This window comes from Cucurbita pepo, unplaced genomic scaffold, assembly GCF_057944985.1.
Source record: "Cucurbita pepo subsp. pepo isolate OVF unplaced genomic scaffold, ASM5794498v1 scafford_27, whole genome shotgun sequence".
Classification (NCBI taxonomy): domain Eukaryota; kingdom Viridiplantae; phylum Streptophyta; class Magnoliopsida; order Cucurbitales; family Cucurbitaceae; genus Cucurbita; species Cucurbita pepo.
The window spans coordinates 22,148-46,740 of NW_028257932.1; the positions used below are offsets into that span (position 1 = coordinate 22,148).

General features: G+C 35.5%; 2 protein-coding genes across 2 annotated transcripts; both read left to right on the forward strand.

Annotated features, from left to right (window-relative positions):
• Window positions 1–3,647: 3,647 nt before the first annotated feature.
• LOC147784764 (S-protein homolog 1-like) lies at window positions 3,648–4,097 on the forward strand. Its single transcript, XM_087120963.1, has 2 exons — window positions 3,648–3,869; window positions 3,960–4,097. The coding sequence occupies exons 1-2, from the start codon at window positions 3,648–3,650 to the stop codon at window positions 4,095–4,097; spliced, it is 360 nt and encodes a 119-aa protein (XP_086977089.1).
• Window positions 4,098–6,131: 2,034 nt separating this feature from the next.
• Window positions 6,132–6,566, forward strand: LOC147784765 (S-protein homolog 1-like). Its single transcript, XM_087120964.1, has one exon. It carries the CDS (start codon window positions 6,132–6,134, stop codon window positions 6,564–6,566), a length of 435 nt encoding a protein of 144 aa, XP_086977090.1.
• The last annotated feature ends 18,027 nt before the right edge of the window (window positions 6,567–24,593 follow it).

A 24,593-nucleotide genomic window follows, 5' to 3' on the forward strand; every position in this document is an offset into this window, starting at 1 on the left:
TTTCAAACATATTCCGGAAGGACTAGAAAAGGGTAATCCGACCCTAAAGGATATCAAGAATATCCAGCATCAAAACAGTTATTCAAATAAGATTTTATCCACGATCACTACTCAACTTGAAAGTATCGAGGGAAAAATCTCAAAGAAATCAGGTACTCAGCAAGAACAGGCAAGCAGCTCTGTACCAAAGGTTGATGAGTCAATACCAATACTCAGACCGGCAAATCTCGAAATATTTACAAAAAGGATTTCAAAAGAAGAGGCTGCAATGGCCAAGATAGAGGAAAAGTTAGACAGGATATTAAATCCCGCCATGACGCCTCAAGATTCATCTGTCAATGTCGTTAACAATGACGACGAGAACCAAGAATTCGAAGACGAGATTGCAAACGAGAGAGAAGAACCTTTCTACAATCGAATTGAAAGGATCTCTAGAAGAAGTCAAAATAATGCCAGTAATCAGAAAAACTGGTATCCTCAACCGTCTTTTCCGGATATCCAGTTCGAAGAAAAGACACTACAAACTCAAGCTCATTACGATGGTTTAGCAATCTATGAATGGAATATCGATTGATTGTCTGACTATCTGATAATGAATGTTGTAAATGAAATGATGATGGCCGCAGGCACGTATAAATTACAAGGCCATAAATCCGACCATCAGATAGCTCAAGTTTTGGTAACCGGATTTACCGGGCAACTCAAGGATTGGTGGGACAAATATCTCGACGAAACAACCCGCCAACAGATATTAAACCACTATGTCATTAGACCAACTACTCAAATTATCAAAGAAGAAGGTCCATCAACTAGGACCGAGGTACAACATGAAAGGGTAGAGGATGCTGTCAACACCCTCATATATACCCTCATAGAATTCTTCGTCGGCGACCCTCTAAAATACCAGGAGAGATCCGCTGAGATACTCATGAATCTGAAATGTCCTAAGATGGTCTTAAGACAAAGTACAATGGAACAATTCCATGGCAAACTTTGTCATACGGATCCATAGCATCCTTCATCATAGAAGAAGGACTCAGACTTTGTAATGAGTCAAAGATTCAAAACAAGCTCAATTCTTCGATATCAAACAGAAAAGAGCTTGGTAGATTTTGCGATCAATATGGATGCAAGGGAATAGAAGCTCCCTCAACCTCCAGACGGAAGAAGGTTAAGACGCATCCAAAACCTTATCATTCATACAGGCCTAGAGAAACATATCGGAGTAAACCCGTGCAGTCTCAGAAGCCAACATACTCAAGAAGGAAGTATATTCCTACAAAAACCCATAGAGGAAAGAAAAAGCAAACTTGCTTCAAATGTCATGAAGAAGGACACTATGCTAACAAGTGTCCAATCAAAGGAAAGATCAATGAGTTGGATATAGATCAAGAGCTGAAAAATCAGCTATTACGACTGACCCTAACTGACTCAGAGCAATCAAGCGAGGGAGAAATCCTCGAACTCCAAGAAGAATCTGATTCATATTCTAGCACAGAATACGAATCAGAACAAGAAGGAAAAAGGACGTGCAAAGGATGCATAAATGTCCTTACCAAGGATCAAGAAATTCTACTCGAAGTAGTAGAAAAAGTTCAAGACCCAGAAATTCAACAGAAGATTGCTCAACGACTTAGGGATACCAAGACAATCTCTAGGCCAACTGAAAGGGAAGAAAGAAATCCCTACAGACTCCAATCTATTCTCCAAAGATTTGAAAAACCAAGGGAACTCACTACTCAAGATTTACAAAGAGAGATTAATAATCTCAAACAAGAGGTACAGGCGCTAAGATCTGAAACCAGGTCAGAATCTTATACGCTTCGTCAAGAAATTCTCAATCTTCAGGAAAGGCTGCCAGCACAAAAGGAAACGGCGCAACCGAACCTGGATGAAGAAGATTTTCAAAGTTCCTTCGTTGGAGCCATCACCACTTCTCAATTTCAAAAATGGTACGCTCTTGTTACCTTAAAAATTTATGATTTCAAAATCACACTAAAGGCTCTCATAGATACTGGAGCCGATCAAAATTGCATTCAAGAAGGCTTAATACCTACAAAGTATTTTGAAAAAACTACTGAGGGCCTTAGAGGTGCTAACAACAACAAACTCAAAATTAATTACAAACTATCAAAAGTTCATGTTTGCAATGATGGAATTTGCTTCGTAAATTCCTTCCTTCTAGTAAAAGAACTAATCCTAGGTACTCCTTTCATTACTCAATTATATCCTTTTAGAATAACTGAAAAAGGGTTAGAATCAAAAGCCTTAGGAAAGAAGATAAAATTTAACTTTCTTTCCCCCATAAGGATTAGCGAAATAAATAACCTTCAAAAGAATACAATTATTCAATCAATAAATGTATTAAATTATAAAGAAAAACAAATTTCTTTTTTGAAATAAGAAATTTCATTCAAAAGAATAGATGAACAAATTCAAAACAAAACTGTCCAGTTTAAAATCAAAACTTTACAAACTCAATTAGAAAAAGAAGTTTGTTCAAATATCCCAAATGCCTTTTGGAATAGGAAACAACATATTGTTGATCTTCCTTATATCAAAGCTTTCGAGGAGAAAAATATTCCTACAAAAGCCCGACCTATTCAAATGAATAAAGAATTACTAACGTTCTGCAAAGCAGAAATTAATGATCTTCTGTTTTGAAATCTTCATGTCTCTTATCTCGTAAGGAGATAAGGACTGGGATATCTAATCCAAGTCGGAACAATGGTTTTACCGCGACTTGGACAAGACCGACATGGAGATAGTTAAACTCTTCACGATGTTGGAGTATAAGAGATCTTGACGGGGAAGTATCCCGATACACATGACATACATACATGCACGAGGTCCCATGATTTTTATTCACTACATATAGTTCAAGTAATCATACTATAGCCAGAGTGTTCTTAGTTTATTGGATTTAGATTAGTGATCGTAAAGTTCACTTTATTCAATAACAATCTTTACTTGATAAACAACAATAATAACTTTATTGAAAATAGAATATGATTTTGTTTACAAACTATATGTTTTAGGGCATAAAACCCAACATCCTAGAGATTCAGGGTGTGACATGATGAAATCAAAACCCCATAACGGTTCTCCCAACAGGCATTGAGTAATTCTTGCGAAAGAAGTCTTGCGCAATTCCTGTTTGAAACTATAGTTCTAGAATTTTTTTAACTTATCTGTTCTACCTCACCCTAAAATTTCTATGGTCCTCGTAAAAAGTTTGAAAGTTCAACTTAAAAAAATAAATCGGGAATTTAATGCCTTGTTGGACTTGGGTGCTATACCATATGTAATCTATGAATTGCTTTCCCTATTTTATATTTTCTACCGGGAAGTATTCATATTTTGTTGTCCATTTTATGAGAGTGTTTTAAAAATCAATGAAATATTTATTATTCTTGGGCTAATAACTATTATCTATTCAAGGAATTTTGTTATTGAAAATCTAATAAATCTCTCAAATTATCCCAAAATTAACCTTAAATTGTGTTGCATAACGGAAATTAGTTAAATGATTGAGTTTTTTGCAACCATAGCATGCATTTACATAGTTTCTTGCATGTACTATAAGTACATATATTTATTCACATGTCCAACACAAATTGGTAGTTAAGCTAAAGGTTGATTAGGAAATGATAAAGAATATTGTCGTTTTCTTTCTTTTCACGGTGGCTTTAGTTGGGGCTCAGGTTCCAAGGGTCGCGTTACCACCACCAGGACCTTCTAGATATTACATTCATGTGGTTAACGGGCTAAGCAAACTTGGGTTGCTTGTGCATTGTCAGTCTAAAGACGATGACTTGGGGTATCATCGTTTGCTTAATCATGGAGATGATTACCAGTGGAACTTCAAGGTTAGCTTTTGGGGATCAACCCTCTATTGGTGCAAATTGGAGACGCCACAAGCATATGTCTCTTTTGAAAGCTTTTGGCCTGAAACGTAGCACTTATGGCTCCGTGATAGGTGCAAACGTGGAACTGTAGGAACTTGTCTTTGGACGGCTAAAGATGATGGAATTTACTTGAGAAACTTTCTTGCTAATGTTGATGAATTGATTCACAAGTGGAACTATAAAAGTTAGAGAAGCTTTATTATCTCCTTTTGGTGGAATTATCCTTCCGGAACCAATGAAAAATAATGGAATAACACAAAAATGTTGTTTTTTTTTTTTTTTGTATGAAATTTATTAAGTAACGAAGTGTATTGTTGTTCTCCAAAATTTTAAATTATGAAGAAAAACAAAATAAATTTGTATATGAATACAAGCTTTCAAAATTGTAATATAGTTTTTATATTAAAACTAAAAAAAAGGATGACTTTTACGGACCAATCTGAGAGAGAGTTTAGAACAATAAAATCTAAAATAGGTATTAAAAGCTCATGTTTCTGCCATCTTCACATCGATCTTAGAATAGGATGGTAGGCAGAATCCTTGAATTTCCATATATCTTATTAAAAGTTTCACATATTACATTATAGTTCCACAATCTTTCTTGATGTCCGATTTTCAAGAATTTGGATCTCGGACCAAAACTAAAAATATGAAAAAGCAAACAAAAAAAATGAAAAGTAACATAAAATAAAACATGAAAATTCGATAAAATATAAATTTAAAGGAAGATAAACAACACCAAAATTAAATACAAAATAATATTTAATTACAAGAGGGTCCTCTTAAATTTCTTTATAAATGCGAAAATGGTGTTGGGATATACGAACACAACTAGTGAGGCAAACACCTTATATCGTGTAAAGTTATATTATTCGGTTAGTAATGCAATCACACACAATATATGACTGTGGCCTATCGTTTAAACCCTAGCATGACCTTAGGCTTTTTTCAATTCTTGGCAGAGTTGGATGCATGGTACTTTTCTACACACGGCCCACGAACGCATACATGGACCCTTCAGACGGATTGGTATACGTGCCCCTTAGGCCAGACTCTGTCGGGCACAACACAATACACGTGACTGGACCCTCATAAAAGAAAAGGTCTTCATGATAACATGTCGAACATATATATCGAAGGTATGCATCCGTACTAACTTAACATAACGGGGAAGTATCCCGATACACATGACATACATACATGCACGAGGTCCCATGAATTTTATTCACTACATATAGTTCAAGTAATCATACTATAGCCAGAGTGTTCTTAGTTTATTGGATTTAGATTAGTGGTCGTAAAGTTCACTTTATTCAATAACAATCTTCACTTGATAAACAACAATAATAACTTTATTGAAAATAGAATATGTTTTTGTTTACAAACTATACGTTTTAGGGCATAAAACCCAACATCCTAGAGATTCAGGGTGTGACATGATGAAATCAAAACCCCATAACGGTTCTCCCAACAGGCAACGAAATCTTTTATAATTTGATTTCGAGTTACCAACTTCTCTTTTTTTCTTCATTTTGGATCGGAAAATAGAAGAGTTGCGTGAATCAAAAATACAAGGGAGGTTCATGGCCAAGGGTAAAGATGCCCGAGTAACAGTTATTTTGGAATGTACTCGTTGTGTTCGAAACGGTGTTAATAAGGAATCCGTGGGGATTTCTAGATATATTACTCAAAAGAGAGTAATTCTTGCGAAAGAAGTCTTGCGCAATTCCTGTTTGAAACTATAGTTCTAGAATTTTTTGAACTTATCTGTTCTACCTCACCCTAAAATTTCTAAGGTCCTCGTAAAAAGTTTGAAAGTTCAACTTAAAGAAATAAATCGGGAATTTAATACCTTGTTGGACTTGGGTGCTATACCATATGTAATCTATGAATTGCTTTCTCTATTTTATATTTTCTACCGGGAAGTATTCATATTTTGTTGTCCATTTTATGAGAGTGTTTTAAAAATCAATGAAATATTTATTATTCTTGGGCTAATAACTATTATCTATTCAAGGAATTTTGTTATTGAAAATCTAATAAATCTCTCAAATTATCCCAAAATTAACCTTAAATTGTGTTGCATAATGGAAATTAGTTAAATGATTGAGTTTTTTGCAACCATAGCATGCATTTACATAGTTTCTTGCATGTACTATAAGTACGTATATTTATTCACATGTCCAACACAAATTGGTAGTTAAGCTAAAGGTTGATTAGGAAATGATAAAGAATATTGTCGTTTTCTTTCTTTTCACGGTGGCTTTAGTTGGGGCTCAGGTTCCAAGGGTCGCGTTACCACCACCAGGACCTTCTAGATATTACATTCATGTGGTTAACGGGCTAAGCAAACTTGGGTTGCTTGTGCATTGTCAGTCTAAAGACGATGACTTGGGGTATCATCGTTTGCTTAATCATGGAGATGATTACCAGTGGAACTTCAAGGTTAGCTTTTGGGGATCAACCCTCTATTGGTGCAAATTGGAGACGCCACAAGCATATGTCTCTTTTGAAAGCTTTTGGCCTGAAACACAGCACTTATGGCTCCGTGATAGGTGCAAACGTGGAACTGTAGGAACTTGTCTTTGGACGGCTAAAGATGATGGAATTTACTTGAGAAACTTTCTTGCTAATGTTGATGAATTGATTCACAAGTAGAACTATAAAAGTTAGAGAAGCTTTATTATCTCCTTTTGGTGAAATTATCCTTCCGGAACCAATGAAAAATAATGGAATAACACAAAAATGTTGTTGTTTTTTTTTTTTTTTTTGTATGAAATTTATTTCGTAACGAAGTGTATTGTTGTTCTCCAAAATTTTAAATTATGAAGAAAAACAAAATAAATTTGTATATGAATACAAGTTTTCAAAATTGTAATATAGTTTTTATATTAAAACTAAAAAAAATGATGATTTTTATGGACCAATCTGAGAGAGAGTTTAGAACAATAAAATCTAAACAACGTGAAATTTATATAAAACAAAAAATAAAATAAAACAATGTCCTAATCTAACTTAAGGACTACAAAATAAATAAAATGCAACTTATCGTAACATAAGTTCCATGGTCTTTAATGTGACGTGTGGGCCGTGTGTAGGAACCCCTGTACTCAATAAGTGGCCCGACTATTGGCGTTATGAAATGAAGTCACATGAAATGTAGTCATCAACTGTACAAGAGTTCATTTCATTCTCTTGAAGGCTTTCTAGTTCGGGCTAAATTAGATGTGTAATACTTCTCTACACATGGCCCACACCTACGAATGTTGGCCCACTAGGCAGGCTCGCACGCTCCCTAGGCCTACTGGTCTGGCTAGCACTTGCTGAGAGTTGTTGCTGGACACCCGTAGGGAATAATGATTGTCGTAGCATTATGGCGAACAAGATGATCACAATCAGTCTTAAGTACGCGTCCGTGCTCATCATAATGGGGCAATATCTCGATACACATGAACACACAATTATGCATCAGGTCCCCATACTTTCCATCACGGTATGATAAGTAGGAATTCAAACATAGAAGTATAAAAATATATATTTATATATATGTATTTGCATAAACTTTGGTCACAACATTTTTTTCATTTTTATTATTGTTTAATACAATCCCTCTAGCGAACATATCATATCGTTTTTCATATCATTTCTCATATCATTTATCATACTTTCATGCATACATCGAGATTGTATTTTATGCTAGTCATATCATTTCCATATGCATATCTTAGTTCACGTCGTTTCATGAATGTATGCTAGTCTTACCGTTATAGGAACGCATCCTAACCATCTCGTTTTATTTACGAATCCGAGTCATACCGTTATAGGAACGTATCCTAACCATATCGTTCTATCATTCTATCATAATCATATCCTTTTCTATACATAACCTAACCATATGCTATGTCAAGCATATCTTAGTCATATCGTTCCATTACGTTTATCGCATCCTTCTCGTATCCTATCTCACACATATCATTGATTATGTCAATCATATCTTAGTCATATCGTTCCATTACGTTTATCGCATCCTTCTCGTAGCCTATCTCACACATATCATTGAACACATGATGATGTAAGAGTTATCATATCATTCACGTATCATAACATATACATAACATGGATGGTGTTAATATAACACAAGCGGAAGCAATTTGGATCTTAGGCACTTTTAGAACATCAATTATAGTAAATAACTAGCATATTCATAAGTATTAAAACTTAATGAGTTTGAATGCTAACCTTTTGTAGTTCAAACTTCTTTTTCCTCACGAACCGGTTTCGAACAACAACTAGTGTCTTCTCCACTATCCTTCGACCTTAGAACGGGATTGTGGAATCCAGTGAGTGACTAAACTTGGGAGGGATTTTGTATATATGAAGAGAGTGTTTGTGAGAGGCTTTTCTCATGGTTTTTCACCAAGAAGAAGAAGACCTTCCATGTACCATGATCACTCTATTTAAAGAGTCATGTTTGCATGTTCATGCAAATTTGAGATCACCAAATTTTGACACTTAAAATTTCACTCAAATGTTTGGGATTATGTGGCAAGCATGCATGTTTGAGTTAACCAAATTTTGACACTCAAATTTCCACTCAAACTTGTGGGGTTTATTTGGCAAACATGCCAGTTTGGTTAAACCAAATTTTGACACCTCAAAATTCCACTAACATGGATTTTTCCATTAGATGAAGTCAACATTTTGACTTTCTTCATTTTAATTCAACATTTAATTTGAATAATGAATTTCAAATTAAACTAACATTAAATGATTAATTAAACTATTTAATTAATATTTAATATTAATTCAAATGCCAATCCCAATCAATTCCGACACATAATTGATTAAAATATTTAAATGTTATTTAAATATCTCAGATTCTCTCCTTTTGTTTAATTCGTAAATAAAACAAAAATGCGGTTAAATATATCGTATATATGTAGCGCATGTTCCCTAATTTGAATTCGAACACTTCGAACTCACTCGTCACACTGTTCTATGGTTTAGTCCGATATGAGCTAGCAGAGGGACCTAATGGACTTATAGATCATGGGCTCCAACGATCCAAGATTAACCGGCTAAACTCATTAACCTTGTTAACCAACATTCGTTAACTACTAGGACACTCCACTATAGCCTAGTAGTTGCACTCCCCTCACTATAGATATATTTCTGTCCATTTGATATAACCATGATTAGTAAGTCGATCCTTCATAGGTTGTTCGTAACTAGAGCTGGGTCAATTTACCGTTTTACCCCTAAAGTTACTTCTTGTTCCTTATGTCTCACTAATCCTCTAATGAACAATTGGTTTGTGGTCCAACCAGTAAACTGAATCCCTCTCAGGCCAATGAGAGGGTGGGGCCACTTGTTCAAGACCTAGAGTTAGTGCTTAAGGGAACTACCTTTCTTCTATCTCTAAAAGTGGATAGGAGTGAATTCCATCTTGCACCCCACGTCTCCAGCCATTCACCCAGTCTTACCCCTGAAATGGGAGGCCTATTGAGTCGGCGAACTAGAGCCACTCTCACCCATGCAAATCTAAGGATAATTTCGAATAAATAGGAGTTCACGGTTATCTCAGGATTAAAACCGAGTTACCTAGGTTATCGAATGAAAAGAAAATCAGTCTCAACAGTAAACAACATTATAAAGTGAGAGTGGTTTTCTTCATGGTCCGATCTTATGCAATACTCATTGCATAGGATGCCCCCACTCACATGTCTCCACATGTATAATTTAGTGATCACATTGTTTATATCATATACAAAAGTGGGCCGCATCCATAGTGTCGCTAGAATAAGATACTCAGCCTTATCCTTATACTATAGATCATTTTGACTATATACTTGAATTTGATCCACTCTTATGTCTCTACATATAGTTCAAGTAATCATACTATAGCCATAGTGTTCTTAGTTTATTGGATTTAGATTAATGATCGTAAAGTTCACTTTATTCAATAACAATCTTTACTGCATAAACAACAATAATAACTTTATTGAAAATAGAATATGTTTTTGTTTACAAACTATGAGTTTTAGGACATAAAACCCAACAAACATATCATAGTCATATCGATTTATAAACAATTCACACATATCAAGTTTATGACACATGCAAAATCACAGGGCACGTGTCAGCATCAAATATAATCATGTCGATAGTAAGGCCACTTACTTGATTAGCTTAAGTTGTTGTCACTAATTTAAAGTTCGATTCTATCCTTTGAAATCCAAGTCAACCTATGTGAGCCCATGACATCAGTTTTAAATTCGAACTTTTACAAAATTATTCCTTTAATTTATAATGATTATGATAGATTTCATGTGAACATTAGAATATTTGCATGAATAAAACTCCGAGATATGTGTCAGTATCACTTTTTTTTTTTTTCTTTGTTTAGTTTTTTTCACCCTATCTCCATTTTTCTTTTTATATTTAATTTTAAATTCTATTTATTGAATCTTCCCTCTTATTTCTATTAGTCTTGGTTTGTATTTTCTTTTCTCCCCGCGGTTATTTTCTTTTCTCCCAGTATTTAATTTTAATTTTTAATTCTTTTGTTTTATGTGGAGCTATTTTCACTAAATCTCCATTTTTTTATATTTAGTTTTAATTTTTAATTGTTTTATCGTAGAGTTTTTTTTCACCAAATCTTTGTCTTTATTTTCTTTTCTCTCCATATTTAGTTTTAGTTTTTAATTCTATTCATTGAATCTTATCTCTGTATTTAGTTTTAGTTTTTAGTTCTATCCACTAAATCTTCTTTACTTCTAAATCTGATTTCTTTTTTTCGTTTAATTTTGTTTAGCCGTTTAATTCTATTGGATGAGAGTTCCACACCTAATTTAGGGAATGATCATCGGTTTATAATCAAAGAATACTATCTCCATTCGTATGAGGCCTTCTGGGAAAGCTCGAAGCAAAGCTTATGCTCAGAGTTGACAATATCATACCATTGTGGAGAGTCGTGTTCATCTAACATGGTATCAGAGCCATTTTATTCTCTCTCTAGCATAACTGATAGTTGGTGGTGATCATCTATCATGGTATCAAAGCCATTTTATTTTCTCTCTAGCATAACTGATAGTTGGAGTATGGGCTATTTTTTTATTCTTTCTCTAGCTTTGTATGTGAATCTTTTCTGATCTATTTTTTTATTCTCTCTATCATAACCGGTAGTTAGAGTAGGGGTTGAAGAGTGATATTTGAGGAAGGAGTCCTAAGATATCAGTGAAGGGAGGGATAGGTTAATTTTTTATTTATTTCTTTATTATTGTTATAATTATTATTGATATCAGTGAAGGAAGGAGTCCTAAGATCAGATTTTATAACATTATATCATAATATAGAACAAAATTTGCACATCATTTGGTCTTGTGGTATAGTTGGTTATCATGTTAGTCTAACATACAAAGGTCTTCGTTTGTTCGCTAGTAATATTGTTCTTTCTCATGTGGTTGAATGATTTTATACATAATATTTTAAATATAGGATATGAATAGATAAAACGATAACTTGGTCTCGCCATTTTATTTTGGGTACACTGCAAAGCCTATGATATCTTTGTTGACTCGAAATGGAGTAGACGAGTCAAACTGTATTCTTATGTATATGAACGAATTTGTTAACACCATTTTAAAAATACTCAAGAATAAGATTGAAAATAAATTGTCTATTTAAATATTGAATTGTATTATATTCATATTAGGAAATGTCCATAAACTAGAGACTTCAAAACAAAATTGAAGAGAAAATTGATTTAAGAGTATTTTTTAATTTTTTTTTTAAATTATGAGTATTAACGAAACGTTTTAAAGTTGAATTGTATTTTCAAACAAGATATTAACGGTTTCTTCTCACTAAAAATAAACTTATTTATTATTTTTATTTATTTATTATTATTATTATTATTTTTTTTTTTTTGAAGAATATTGATGAAACATTTCAAGGTTCTAAGGATATTTTGTTTAAACATTAAAATTTATAATTATTAGCTATTCTTTTGATCATGGACATCATAGGCATCATTTAGCCCGTCCGACGGATTTCTTGAGTGTTCGCATTTATTTATGGCATGAAACAACTCGAAGCATGGGTCTAGCTTATTGATACGTTCTCGAAATGCCCCCTTAAATCAATTTGATTTCTTTTTTACCGACAAAAACACGTGCTTGAAAATAAATATAGTTATTGAGAATAAAAATGAAACAATGAGATTATGGATTTCTCTTATTTCTATGATTTAGTTGGTTGCTTGTATCTTATTTAAACGTCATGAACATTAATGAAATTTGGACTTTTGATCCCAGTTATGTTTCTCATTCTTAGCATGGTATCAAACCTTCTCATTTTTAACAACTTGAAATATTTAAAATATCTTTATGACCCTACGAATAGGCTTTGTAAGAAGTAGTAAGTCACTTAGAGGGGTTTAGACCTTGAAATACCTTAAAAGGTCATGGGGGCATTTTGGTCATTTAACCACCTCTGAAAATGTTCCAATTCCTTTTAGACTTTAGTATGTCATCAATCATTATAAAAAAAAAATAATAAATAAATAAATAAATAGGGTCTACTACAAAGTTTCATAGCATTTAGAGGTCATTTAGATCACGAACCGAAGGTAAGTTGCCTTGGGAGCATTATGGTCATTTTATACCGTTATTTGGTTTACTACTCAACTTTGTGCAATGACTATCAAATTGCATATATAATCTTAACATACCACAGTATGCTCAGAATTAAAAGTTCATGGGCAGCGAAATTCATTTAGTGGGTTATTTTGATGTTACTTAAATCTCAAGAAATTTGATCCGTTTAGGGTCTTAACTCATGGTTCTTAATATTTTTCTTTCATATATCTTTAATTCATACTTGGTTTAATGTTTATATAAAAATTCAAGCAATTCCTACAAGTATTTCTTAAGAAAATTCTAATGGTTACTTACCTCGTAGTTGACGTACGGGACCTCCGTTCTCGAGAAATTAGTATCCCAATTGCTTCAAATTTTCTTTGACACAATCCTTGGGGTGTCAAGTTTCTATAACCATAATTTTTTCATGACAAATTGTCTAGAAGAGGATTAAAATTAAGAAAAATTGAGGGAGGGTCACGGTTCGGTTTGACATGGGGGTTCAACTAAACTGGCCACGTCATCATGCTCTTCCTCTGTAAAGAGGAAGACGCATGTCCAATAGCGCCGCCATTTTAAAACGCCTCTCACCTGCTCTAATCATGACATTGCTCTCCTTGATTTCTTCATGAAACTTAAAATGGAGTTACAAAGAAGAGCTTGGGATTGACTTCATACCTTCTCGAATTGTAGCCTAAGATATTTGCCTCCAAAGTTGGTTGGAAAACTAATACTTCCCTATAGTTAAATGAATCAGTTTGAACCAACGTCTTTAAGTGTGTGGCATTAATGTTTATAAATTCTTCTCAATCTACAGCTCACCCAAAAAAGCAGAGAATTGACTTGTTGGGCAACTCGATCGAGGAAGTTTTAGCTCTAGATTTCTCTCCTATCTCTCTTCCCTCCTCTTTAGATGGAAGAATCCAAAAATGAAGAGTATAAGGGAAGATAGAGAAGATATGATCCAAAATTTTGAGTCACATTCTTACACTATATTCTATCCATTTCAATTTTGTATGAACATTTTCTAACTCCACAAATCTTTCTTACCATTCTATCTTTTTTAAACTTTTTTGATTGATGATGTTATTATTTTTACAAAACGCGTAAGCTATGAATATGAAGATGATGATCACCATCATGCCTCGCATAACACTCGAGATTTGCTAACCTACTGTTGGGTTTTATGTCCTAAAACTCATAGTTTGTAAACAAAGATATATTCTATTTTCAATAAAGTTATTATTGATGTTTATTCAGTAATAAATTGTTATTGAATAAAGTGAACTTTACGATCATTAATCTAAATCCAATAAACTAAGAACACTCTGGCTATAGTATGATTACTTGAACTATATGTAGAGACATAAGAGTGGATCAAGTTCAAGTATATAGTCAAAATGATCTATAGTATAAGGATAAGGCTGAGTACCTTATTCTGGGGACACTATGGATGCGGCCCACTTTTGTATATGATATAAACAATGTGATCACTAAATTGTGCATGTGGAGACATGTGAGTGGGGGCGTCCTATGCAATGAGTATTGCATAAGATCGGACCATGAAGAAAACCACTCTCACTTTATAAAGTCGTTTACTGTTGAGACTGATTTTCTTTTCATTCGATAACCTAGGTAACTCGGTTTTAATCCTGAGCTAACCATGAACTCCTGTTTATTCGGAATTATCCTTAGATTTGCATGGGTGAGAGTGGCTCTAGTTCGCCGACTCAACAGGCCTCCCATTTCAGGGGTAAGACTGGGTGAATGGCTGGGGACGTGGGGTGCAAGACGGAATTCACTCCTACCCACTTTTAGGGATAGAAGAAAGGTAGTTCCCTTAAGCACTGACTCCAGGTCTTGAACAAGGGGCCCCACCCTCTCATTGGCCTGAGAGGGATTCGGTTTACTGGTTGGACCACAAACCAATTGTTCATTAGAGGATCAGTGAGACATAAGGAACAAGAAATAACTTCAGGGGTAAAACGGTAAATTGACCCAGCTCTAGTTACGAACAACCTGTGAAGGATCGACTTACTAATCATGGTTATATCAGATGGACAGAAATATATCTATAGTGAGGGGAGTGCAACTACTAGGCTATAGTGGAGTGTCCTAGTAGTTAACGAATGTTGGTTAACCAGGTTAATGAGTTTAATCGGTTAATCTTGGATCGTTGGAGCCCATGATCTATAGGTCCATTAGGTCCCTCTGCTAGCTCATATCGGACTAAACCATAGAACAGTGTGACGAGTGAGTTCGAAGTGTTCGAATTCAAATTAGGGAATATGCGTTACATATATACGATATATTTAACCACAATTTTGTTTTATTTACGAATTAAACGAAAAGAGAGAATCTGAGATATTTAAATAAGATTTAAATATCTTAATCAATTATGTGTCGGAATTGATCGGGGTTGGCATTTGAATTAATGTTAAATATTAATTAAATAGTTTAATTAATCATTTAATGTTACTTTAATTTGAAATTCATTATTCAAATTAATTGTTGAATTAATATGAAGAAAGTCAAAATGTTGACTTTCATCAAATGGAAAAATCCATGTTAGTGGAATTTTGAGGTGTCAAAATTTGGTTTAACCAAACTTGCATGTTTGCCAAATAAACCCCACAAGTTTGAGTGGAATTTTGAGTGTCAAAATTTGGTTAACTCAAACATGCATGCTTGCCACATAATCCCAAACATTTGAGTGGAATTTTAAGTGTCAAAATTTGGTGATCTCAAGTTTGCATGAACATGCAAACTTGACTCTTTAAATAGAGTGATCATGATACTTGGAAGGAAGGCTTCATCTTGATGAAAAAACCTTGAAACAAACACTCTCTTTCACATATACAAAATCCCTCCCAAGTTTAGTCACTCACCGGATTCCACAATCCCATTCTAAGGCCGGAGGATAGTGGAGAAGACACTAGTGGTGGTTCGAAACCGGTTCGTGAGGCAAAAGGAGTTTGAACTACAAAAGGTTAGTATTTAAACCCATTAAGTTTTAATACTTATGAACATGCTAGTTATTTACAATAATTGATGTTCTAAAAGTGCCTAAGATCCAAAATGCTTCCGCATGTGTTATATTAACACCAACAATTGGTATCAGAGCCAGGTTTTAGGCACTTTATTTACATTAATTTGATCATGGTGGGTACCATTTCATGCATGAAATTTGTGGTTGCTAAAGTGGATGGTTTTGGTTTTGGCATTTTTTTTTATGCTTCCATTTGATACAATTATTGTAATAAGCCTAAGGTGTATGGGCTTTAATGAATGAAGAAAGGTCTGTAATTTTTATGGAGTCATTAGAGTCCATTTTAGGTTGTAATTGATCGAAAATGGAAGAGATATGCAAACTGAACCGAAGAAGATGGAAGAGGCGGTTCGGGTGTTTTTTCTGTCGTTGGGGACCGATTGAACATTTTTAAGGGTTGGTTTGTCCAGTTCGTGATCCTCGGGAGCGGCTCAAGTTATTTTTAATTATTAATGTAATAATTTAGTTAATTGCTTGCTTTAAAATGCCAAAACCAACCCACTTTAGTGTGTTTAATTAATTATGCATTATGAATGTATGTTTTAATTAAATAGAAAATGTATATGCATAAAGTATGTCATATAGATTTAAAATCCCACCATAGGCTAAGCATGTTTCATGCATTCCAAGTATGTTATAAGTGTTATAATGTATAGTATGCATGTCTTAGGGTTCCATGAGTGATAGATATAAATTGTTATATTATTGCATGGAATGGATGATTATATAAATTGTTATATAAATCATGTTATAGGTTATTTTCAACGTCATAAAATGAGGTAGACGTTAAAATCTATAATAAAGATAAGTGCATGCTCACTAAGGGTTAAGAACCCAGCACGATCAATTTTAACAGTTAAAAAGGGTCGATGTCTAATAAAATTGCGGTTACGAGAAAGCTCACCTGGCACGATCTTGTCTAAGGCTGAAGGTACTTAAGTTGACGGTTTACGGAACACCTACTACCTGGAGATCGGACCAGTACTTGAGCTTAGTTAGCCCAGTTTTATGAGCATGCTTAAGTGATGTAAGATTTAGAAAAATCACCTAGACTTAAGTTATATTTAATTAGCCGGAATATACTTAAGTAATGAGTATACCCAACCGTCTAAAATACTTAGTGGGAGGAAAAAGGTGTATAAGATACATCGTTTTCTCTTCACGCTCTCTGTAAAATTCACACAGTGAGATTCATGCTCGGCCTCGTGTCGCCCTGGGAGCGTCCTCCATTCGGAAGGTATTTGCATGAGTCAATAACAAGGTGAATTGAGAAAGTATTTATAGTAAGTGGGAGAAGGAAGTCAACACGTCCTATGGTCTCCACCACTAGGTTGCACCGTGAGATTCCCATGTTCCGCCTGCATGTTGCCCTAGAGCAACTACCCATTCGGAGGGTCGTAACATGGGAGTCGGAACAACGCAAACTCCAGAAATGGATAGGATTTCTTAGGTCCATTCCTAACTTTGGCTTTTTCATTCGATAGCGTTGTTGGGACCGATTTCTGAGGTCTGAAATTGGTGGGTCACACTTGCGAAGAATTACTAAGAGTTAGTATATTCTTGACCAAAATAGCGATAACTAAAACACTATAGGAACAAGAGTTATTTTGGAATTAGTGTTTAAGTCAAGAATGTCTTGGTTTAGTGAATGAGTGATTGACTGCCCCTCGGTAGCAGTTGCTCTAACTCACTAAAGTATCATTGCAAATTAATAATGATTTGGGTACATTATTACATTTGCTAAAACTGATTGGATTAAACAGGATTAAGTCAAATCACTAATAGAATTTTCTTTATATCACAGCATGACAAACTCAATAGTACAATTACTCGCTTCTGAGAAATTAAACGGCGACAACTACTCAACTTGGAAATCAAACCTAAACACAATACTGGTCATTGATGATTTAAAGTTTGTTTTAACTGAGGAGTGTCCTCCAAACCCAAACTCAAATGCAAATCGAAAAGCTCGGGATGCATATGACAGATGGATAAAGGCAAATGATAAAGCCCGAGTGTACATTCTAGCCAGCATATCTGATGTTTTGGCTAAGAAACACGATGTTATGGGTACTACTAAAGAGATTATGGAATCTCTAAAAGGGATGTTTGGACAACCGTCCTTCTCCCTTAGACATGAAGCCATAAAATACATTTACAACTGCCGTATGAAAGAAGGGACCTCAGTAAGAGAACATGTCCTGGACATGATGGTCCATTTCAATGTGGCAGAAGAAAATGAAGCTGTCATTGATGAGAAGAGTCAAGTCAGTTTTATCATGATGTCTCTTCCGAAGAGCTTCTTCCAGTTCCGCACCAATGTGGTTATGAACAAAATAGAATATAACTTGACTGCTCTTCTCAATGAGCTACAGACTTATCAGTCCCTCTTAACAAACAAGGGACAAACCGGAGAAGCAAATGTTGCTATCTCCAAGAAATTACAACGAGGATCGTCCTCCAAAAATAAGTCTGGACTTTCAACTTCTAAAAGTGTTTTGATGAAAAAGAAGGGAAAAGGGAAAAATAAGATTCCTACTAACCGCAAGAACAAGGTTCAAAAAGCAGATAAAGGAAAATGTTTCCATTGCAACGAAAACGGGCACTGGAAGAGAAACTGCCCAAAATACCTTGCAGAGAAGAAAGCCGAAAAGACACAACAAGGTAAATATGATTTACTCGTTGTAGAAATGTGTTTAGTAGAGTATGACAACTCAACTTGGATACTAGATTCAGGGGCGACTAATCATATTTGTTCTTTTTACCAGGAAACTAGCTCCTGGAGAATGCTTGCGGATGGCGAGATAACACTCAGGGTTGGAACAGGAGAGGTTGTCTCAGCAAGATCAGTAGGAAATTTAAAGTTGTTTTTTGGAGATAGATTCATTATATTAGATAATGTACTTTTTGTTCCTGGAATGAAAAGAAATCTAATATCCATCTCTTGTTTATTAGAACAGTTGTATAAAGTATCTTTTGAAATCAATGAAGTGTTCATTTGCAAAAGAGGTATTCATATTTGTTCTGCAAAACTAGAAAACAACTTATATATGTTAAAACCGAGCAAAACAAAAGCTATTTTAAATACTGAGATGTTTAAAACAGCTGAAACTCAAAATAAACGACAAAAGATTTCTCCTAATACCTATCTTTGGCACTTAAGACTAGGCCACATTAATCTCAATAGGATTGAGAGATTGGTTAAAAGAGGACTTCTAAATAAGTTAGAAGACAATTCTTTACCTCCATGTGAGTCTTGTCTTGAGGGTAAAATGACTAAACGATCATTTTGCGAAAAAGGTTATAGAGCCAAAGAAACCTTAGAACTCGTGCATACAGATCTCTGTGGTCCAATGAATGTCAAAGCACGAGGAGGGTATGAATATTTCATCAGTTTTATTGATGATTATTCAAGGTATGGCTATCTTTACCTAATGCATCACAAGTCCGAAGCTCTTGAAAAATTCAGAGACTATAAGATTGAGGTTGAGAATCGATTAGGTAAAACTATTAAAACACTTCGATCAGATCGAGGAGGAGAGTACATGGATTTAAGATTTCAGGACTATATGATAGAACATGGAATAAGGTCTCAACTCTCAGCCCCTGGTATGCCTCAACAAAATGGTGTATCAGAAAGGAGAAATAGAACTCTATTAGACATGGTTCGGTCTATGATGAGTTTCGCTCAATTACCTGATTCGTTTTGGGGATATGCAGTGGAGACTGCTACATACATTTTGAACATGGTTCCTACTAAGAGTGTTTCAGAAACACCTTATGAGTTATGGAAAGGGCGTAAAGGTAGTTTACGTCACTTCAGAATTTGGGGATGTCCAGCACATGTGTTGTTGCAAAATCCCAAGAAATTAGAACGTCGTTCAAAATTATGTCTATTTGTAGGATACCCCAAAGAGACGAAAGGTGGTTTGTTTTATGATCCTCAAGAAAATAGAGTGTTTGTATCAACGAACGCTACATTCTTAGAGGAAGACCACGTAAGAAATCATCAACCTCGTAGCAAACTAGTATTAAGTGAGATTTCTAAAGAAGCTACTGATAAAACAACAAGAGTTGTTGATCAAGCTGGTCCTTCAACCAGAGTTGTTGATGGAGCTGACACTTCTGGTCAATCACATCCTTCTCAAAAGTTGAGAATGCCTCGACGTAGTGGGAGGGTTATAACTCAACCCGATCGTTACTTGGGTTTGATAGAAACTCAAGTCATCATACCTGATGATGGCGTTGAGGATCCATTGTCCTATAAACAGGCAATGAATGATGTAGATAGAGATCAGTGGATTAAAGCCATGAATCTTGAAATGGAGTCAATGTACTTCAATTCAGTCTGGGAACTTGTAGATCAACCAGATGGGGTAAAACCTATTGGTTGCAAATGGATCTATAAGAGGAAACGAGACCAAACCGGTAAGGTACAGACCTTTAAAGCACGACTAGTAGCAAAGGGTTATACCCAAAGAGAGGGGGTGGACTATGAAGAAACCTTCTCACCTGTTGCTATGCTTAAATCAATTAGAATACTCTTGTCTATTGCCACATTTTATGATTATGAAATTTGGCAAATGGATGTTAAGACAGCTTTTCTAAACGGCGATCTTGAAGAGAGTATCTATATGGCTCAACCAGAGGGGTTCATTGAACAGGATCACGAGCAAAGGGTTTGCAAGCTTAAAAGATCCATTTATGGGTTGAAGCAAGCATCTCGATCCTGGAACATAAAGTTTGATACTGCGATCAAATCTTATGGCTTTAAACAGAATGTTGACGAACCTTGTGTTTATAAAAGGATAGTCAACTCTACAGTAGCTTTCCTGGTGTTGTACGTTGACGATATCCTACTCATTGGAAATGATGTGGGAATTCTGACTGACATTAAGCATTGGCTGGCGACACAATTCCAAATGAAAGATTTGGGAGAGGCTCAGTTTGTTCTTGGAATCCAAATTGTTCGGAATCGCAAGAACAAAACACTGGCATTGTCTCAAGCATCGTACATCGACAAAATGTTGATTCGATATAAGATGCAGGACTCCAACAAAGGATTATTACCTTTCAGGCATGGAGTTCATTTGTCGAAGGAACAAAGTCCTAAGACACCTCAAGAAGTTGAGGATATGAAACACATTCCCTATGCATCAGCAGTCGGTAGTCTGATGTATGCCATGCTATGTACCCGACCCGACATATGCTATGCTGTGGGAATTGTCAGCAGATATCAGTCCAATCCGGGACGTGCTCATTGGACTGCCGTTAAGAATATCCTCAAGTATCTTAGGAGAACGAGGGACTATATGCTAATGTACGGTGCTAAGGATCTGATCCTTACAGGGTACACTGACTCAGATTTTCAGACCGATGTAGATTCGAGGAAATCGACATCAGGATCTGTCTTCACTCTGAACGGAGGAGCAATAATATGGAGAAGCATAAAGCAAGGTTGCATTGCTGATTCCACCATGGAAGCTGAGTATGTTGCTGCTTGTGAAGCAGCGAAAGAATCTGTATGGCTTAGGAAGTTCTTAACTGATTTGGAAGTCGTTCCAAATATGCATCTTCCCGTCACTCTTTATTGTGATAACAGTGGAGCAGTTGCAAATTCAAAAGAACCAAGAAGCCATAAGCGAGGAAAACATATTGAGCGCAAATATCATCTCATAAGGGAGATTGTGCAACGAGGAGATGTGATCGTCACACAGATAGCTTCAGAACACAACATTGCTGATCCATTTACAAAGCCCCTCACGGCTAAAGTGTTTGAAGGGCACCTAGTGAGTCTAGGACTACGAGTTATGTAATCTAGGGCAAGTGGGAGAAAAGGCATGAGTATGTGATGCCCAAGTTTATTGTATTTCTCTCTACTCAACGTTATAAAACCCCACTAGAGTTTTAGTCCAAGTGGGAGTTTGTTGGGTTTTATGTCCTAAAACTCATAGTTTGTAAACAAAGATATATTCTATTTTCAATAAAGTTATTATTGATGTTTATTCAGTAATAAATTGTTATTGAATAAAGTGAACTTTACGATCATTAATCTAAATCCAATAAACTAAGAACACTCTGGCTATAGTATGATTACTTGAACTATATGTAGAGACATAAGAGTGGATCAAGTTCAAGTATATAGTCAAAATGATCTATAGTATAAGGATAAGGCTGAGTACCTTATTCTGGGGACACTATGGATGCGGCCCACTTTTGTATATGATATAAACAATGTGATCACTAAATTGTGCATGTGGAGACATGTGAGTGGGGGCGTCCTATGCAATGAGTATTGCATAAGATCGGACCATGAAGAAAACCACTCTCACTTTATAAAGTCGTTTACTGTTGAGACTGATTTTCTTTTCATTCGATAACCTAGGTAACTCGGTTTTAATCCTGAGCTAACCATGAACTCCTGTTTATTCGGAATTATCCTTAGATTTGCATGGGTGAGAGTGGCTCTAGTTCGCCGACTCAACAGGCCTCCCATTTCAGGGGTAAGACTGGGTGAATGGCTGGGGACGTGGGGTGCAAGACGGAATTCACTCCTACCCACTTTTAGGGATAGAAGAAAGGTAGTTCCCTTAAGCACTGACTCCAGGTCTTGAACAAGGGGCCCCACCCTCTCATTGGCCTGAGAGGGATTCGGTTTACTGGTTGGACCACAAACCAATTGTTCATTAGAGGATCAGTGAGACATAAGGAACAAGAAATAACTTCAGGGGTAAAACGGTAAATTGACCCAGCTCTAGTTACGAACAACCTGTGAAGGATCGACTTACTAATCATGGTTATATCAGATGGACAGAAATATATCTATAGTGAGGGGAGTGCAACTACTAGGCTATAGTGGAGTGTCCTAGTAGTTAACGAATGTTGGTTAACCAGGTTAATGAGTTTAATCGGTTAATCTTGGATCGTTGGAGCCCATGATCTATAGGTCCATTAGGTCCCTCTGCTAGCTCATATCGGACTAAACCATAGAACAGTGTGACGAGTGAGTTCGAAGTGTTCGAATTCAAATTAGGGAATATGCGTTACATATATACGATATATTTAACCACAATTTTGTTTTATTTACGAATTAAACGAAAAGAGAGAATCTGAGATATTTAAATAAGATTTAAATATCTTAATCAATTATGTGTCGGAATTGATTGGGATTGGCATTTGAATTAATGTTAAATATTAATTAAATAGTTTAATTAATCATTTAATGTTACTTTAATTTGAAATTCATTATTCAAATTAATTGTTGAATTAATATGAAGAAAGTCAAAATGTTGACTTTCATCAAATGGAAAAATCCATGTTAGTGGAATTTTGAGGTGTCAAAATTTTGGTTAACCAAACTTGCATGTTTGCCAAATAAACCCCACAAGTTTGAGTGGAATTTTGAGTGTCAAAATTTGGTTAACTCAAACATGCATGCTTGCCACATAATCCCAAACATTTGAGTGGAATTTTAAGTGTCAAAATTTGGTGATCTCAAGTTTGCATGAACATGCAAACTTGACTCTTTAAATAGAGTGATCATGATACTTGGAAGGAAGGCTTCATCTTGATGAAAAAACCTTGAAACAAACACTCTCTTTCACATATACAAAATCCCTCCCAAGTTTAGTCACTCACCGGATTCCACAATCCCGTTCTAAGGCCGGAGGATAGTGGAGAAGACACTAGTGGTGGTTCGAAACCGGTTCGTGAGGCAAAAGGAGTTTGAACTACAAAAGGTTAGTATTTAAACCCATTAAGTTTTAATACTTATGAACATGCTAGTTATTTACAATAATTGATGTTCTAAAAGTGCCTAAGATCCAAAATGCTTCCGCATGTGTTATATTAACACCAACACCTACGAAGTCTGGCTATGGACAATTAGCCCGACTATGGTTGGTCCAGGGGGCGTGCGAACCGTCTGAAGACTCTCGCTCGCACGCACATCTAATTTTGTCGGAACTAGAGGCCACCCCTATGATCGTTTTAACGGTAGGTCCTTAAGTATGAGTTGCATGTGTTTGCATTTCGTGACCCTAATAGTGGTGAGTATCGTTAGATCGACATAGGACACAACCCTAAGAGCATGAAAATGATATTAATATAAATATCCATGAGTATGTGTTACCTAGGGTAACAAAGAGATGAGACTAGAGGGGTGTGTCAGAAAAGACATTATGATGGATTTAGAGGAACCTCATGCATGTTGTAAGTTCATAAGCATAGGGATACTTCCCCTAGAGATGATGAGCGCGAACGCACACAATATGATGATGAGTGTGAATGCGCACATATGAGGGCGTTCATGAGGCGCATGACACTATGGGGTTACGCTAACCTCAAAACATCACTACAGATTAGCTTGACCAGAGGGTCCAGGGGGTGTGTGAGCGCCCTAAGAGATTCACAATCGCACATGTGAATTGTGTGTAGGAAAGTACTACACATCCAATTTGTCTGAGACTGGAGGCCACCCCTATGATGTTAGAGATAGGTCTATAAATCACGATTGCATGTGTTTGCATTTGCATGACCCCCTATAGTTGGGCCACTTACTGAGTATTCTTCGAAATACTCTAGTTGTGTGCCATATCATTTTTTAGGTAAAGGCAAGGCGCACTTGTATGGAGTACGGCGGCATCGCAAGCAGAGACTGTGGCACGTGCATGTGGTAGATTCATATTTAAATTTCTAGGTTTAGGTTAGAATAAGTTGTTATGCATTTCATTGTTTTAAATAACTTCGTATTGCTCTTATTTTCTCTAAATTTCAGTATTTCGTATTTAAATACGTAAAACCATGACTGTGTTTCCAAATAAGATGTTGTTTTAAGCGTTTTTCAAAGTTTACGTTATAAATGATGTTCATGTAAGAGTTATATTTCCACATTATAGAGGAGCATGAGACGTTAGTAGCGACACTAAGTATGTGAAAATTTAGGGTTGTTACAGTTGATATCAATGCTCTAGGTTTTAGATTTTGTACACTAGCCTA

Bases quoted from the DNA above. Each gene is read 5' to 3' on its own strand.
- LOC147784764 (XM_087120963.1), top strand. From the start codon at position 3,648: ATGATAAAGAATATTGTCGTTTTCTTTCTTTTCACGGTGGCTTTAGTT. The intron at 3,870-3,959 runs GTTAGCTTTTGG...CCTGAAACGTAG, and splicing joins ATTACCAGTGGAACTTCAAG to CACTTATGGCTCCGTGATAG.
- LOC147784765 (XM_087120964.1), top strand. From the start codon at position 6,132: ATGATAAAGAATATTGTCGTTTTCTTTCTTTTCACGGTGGCTTTAGTT.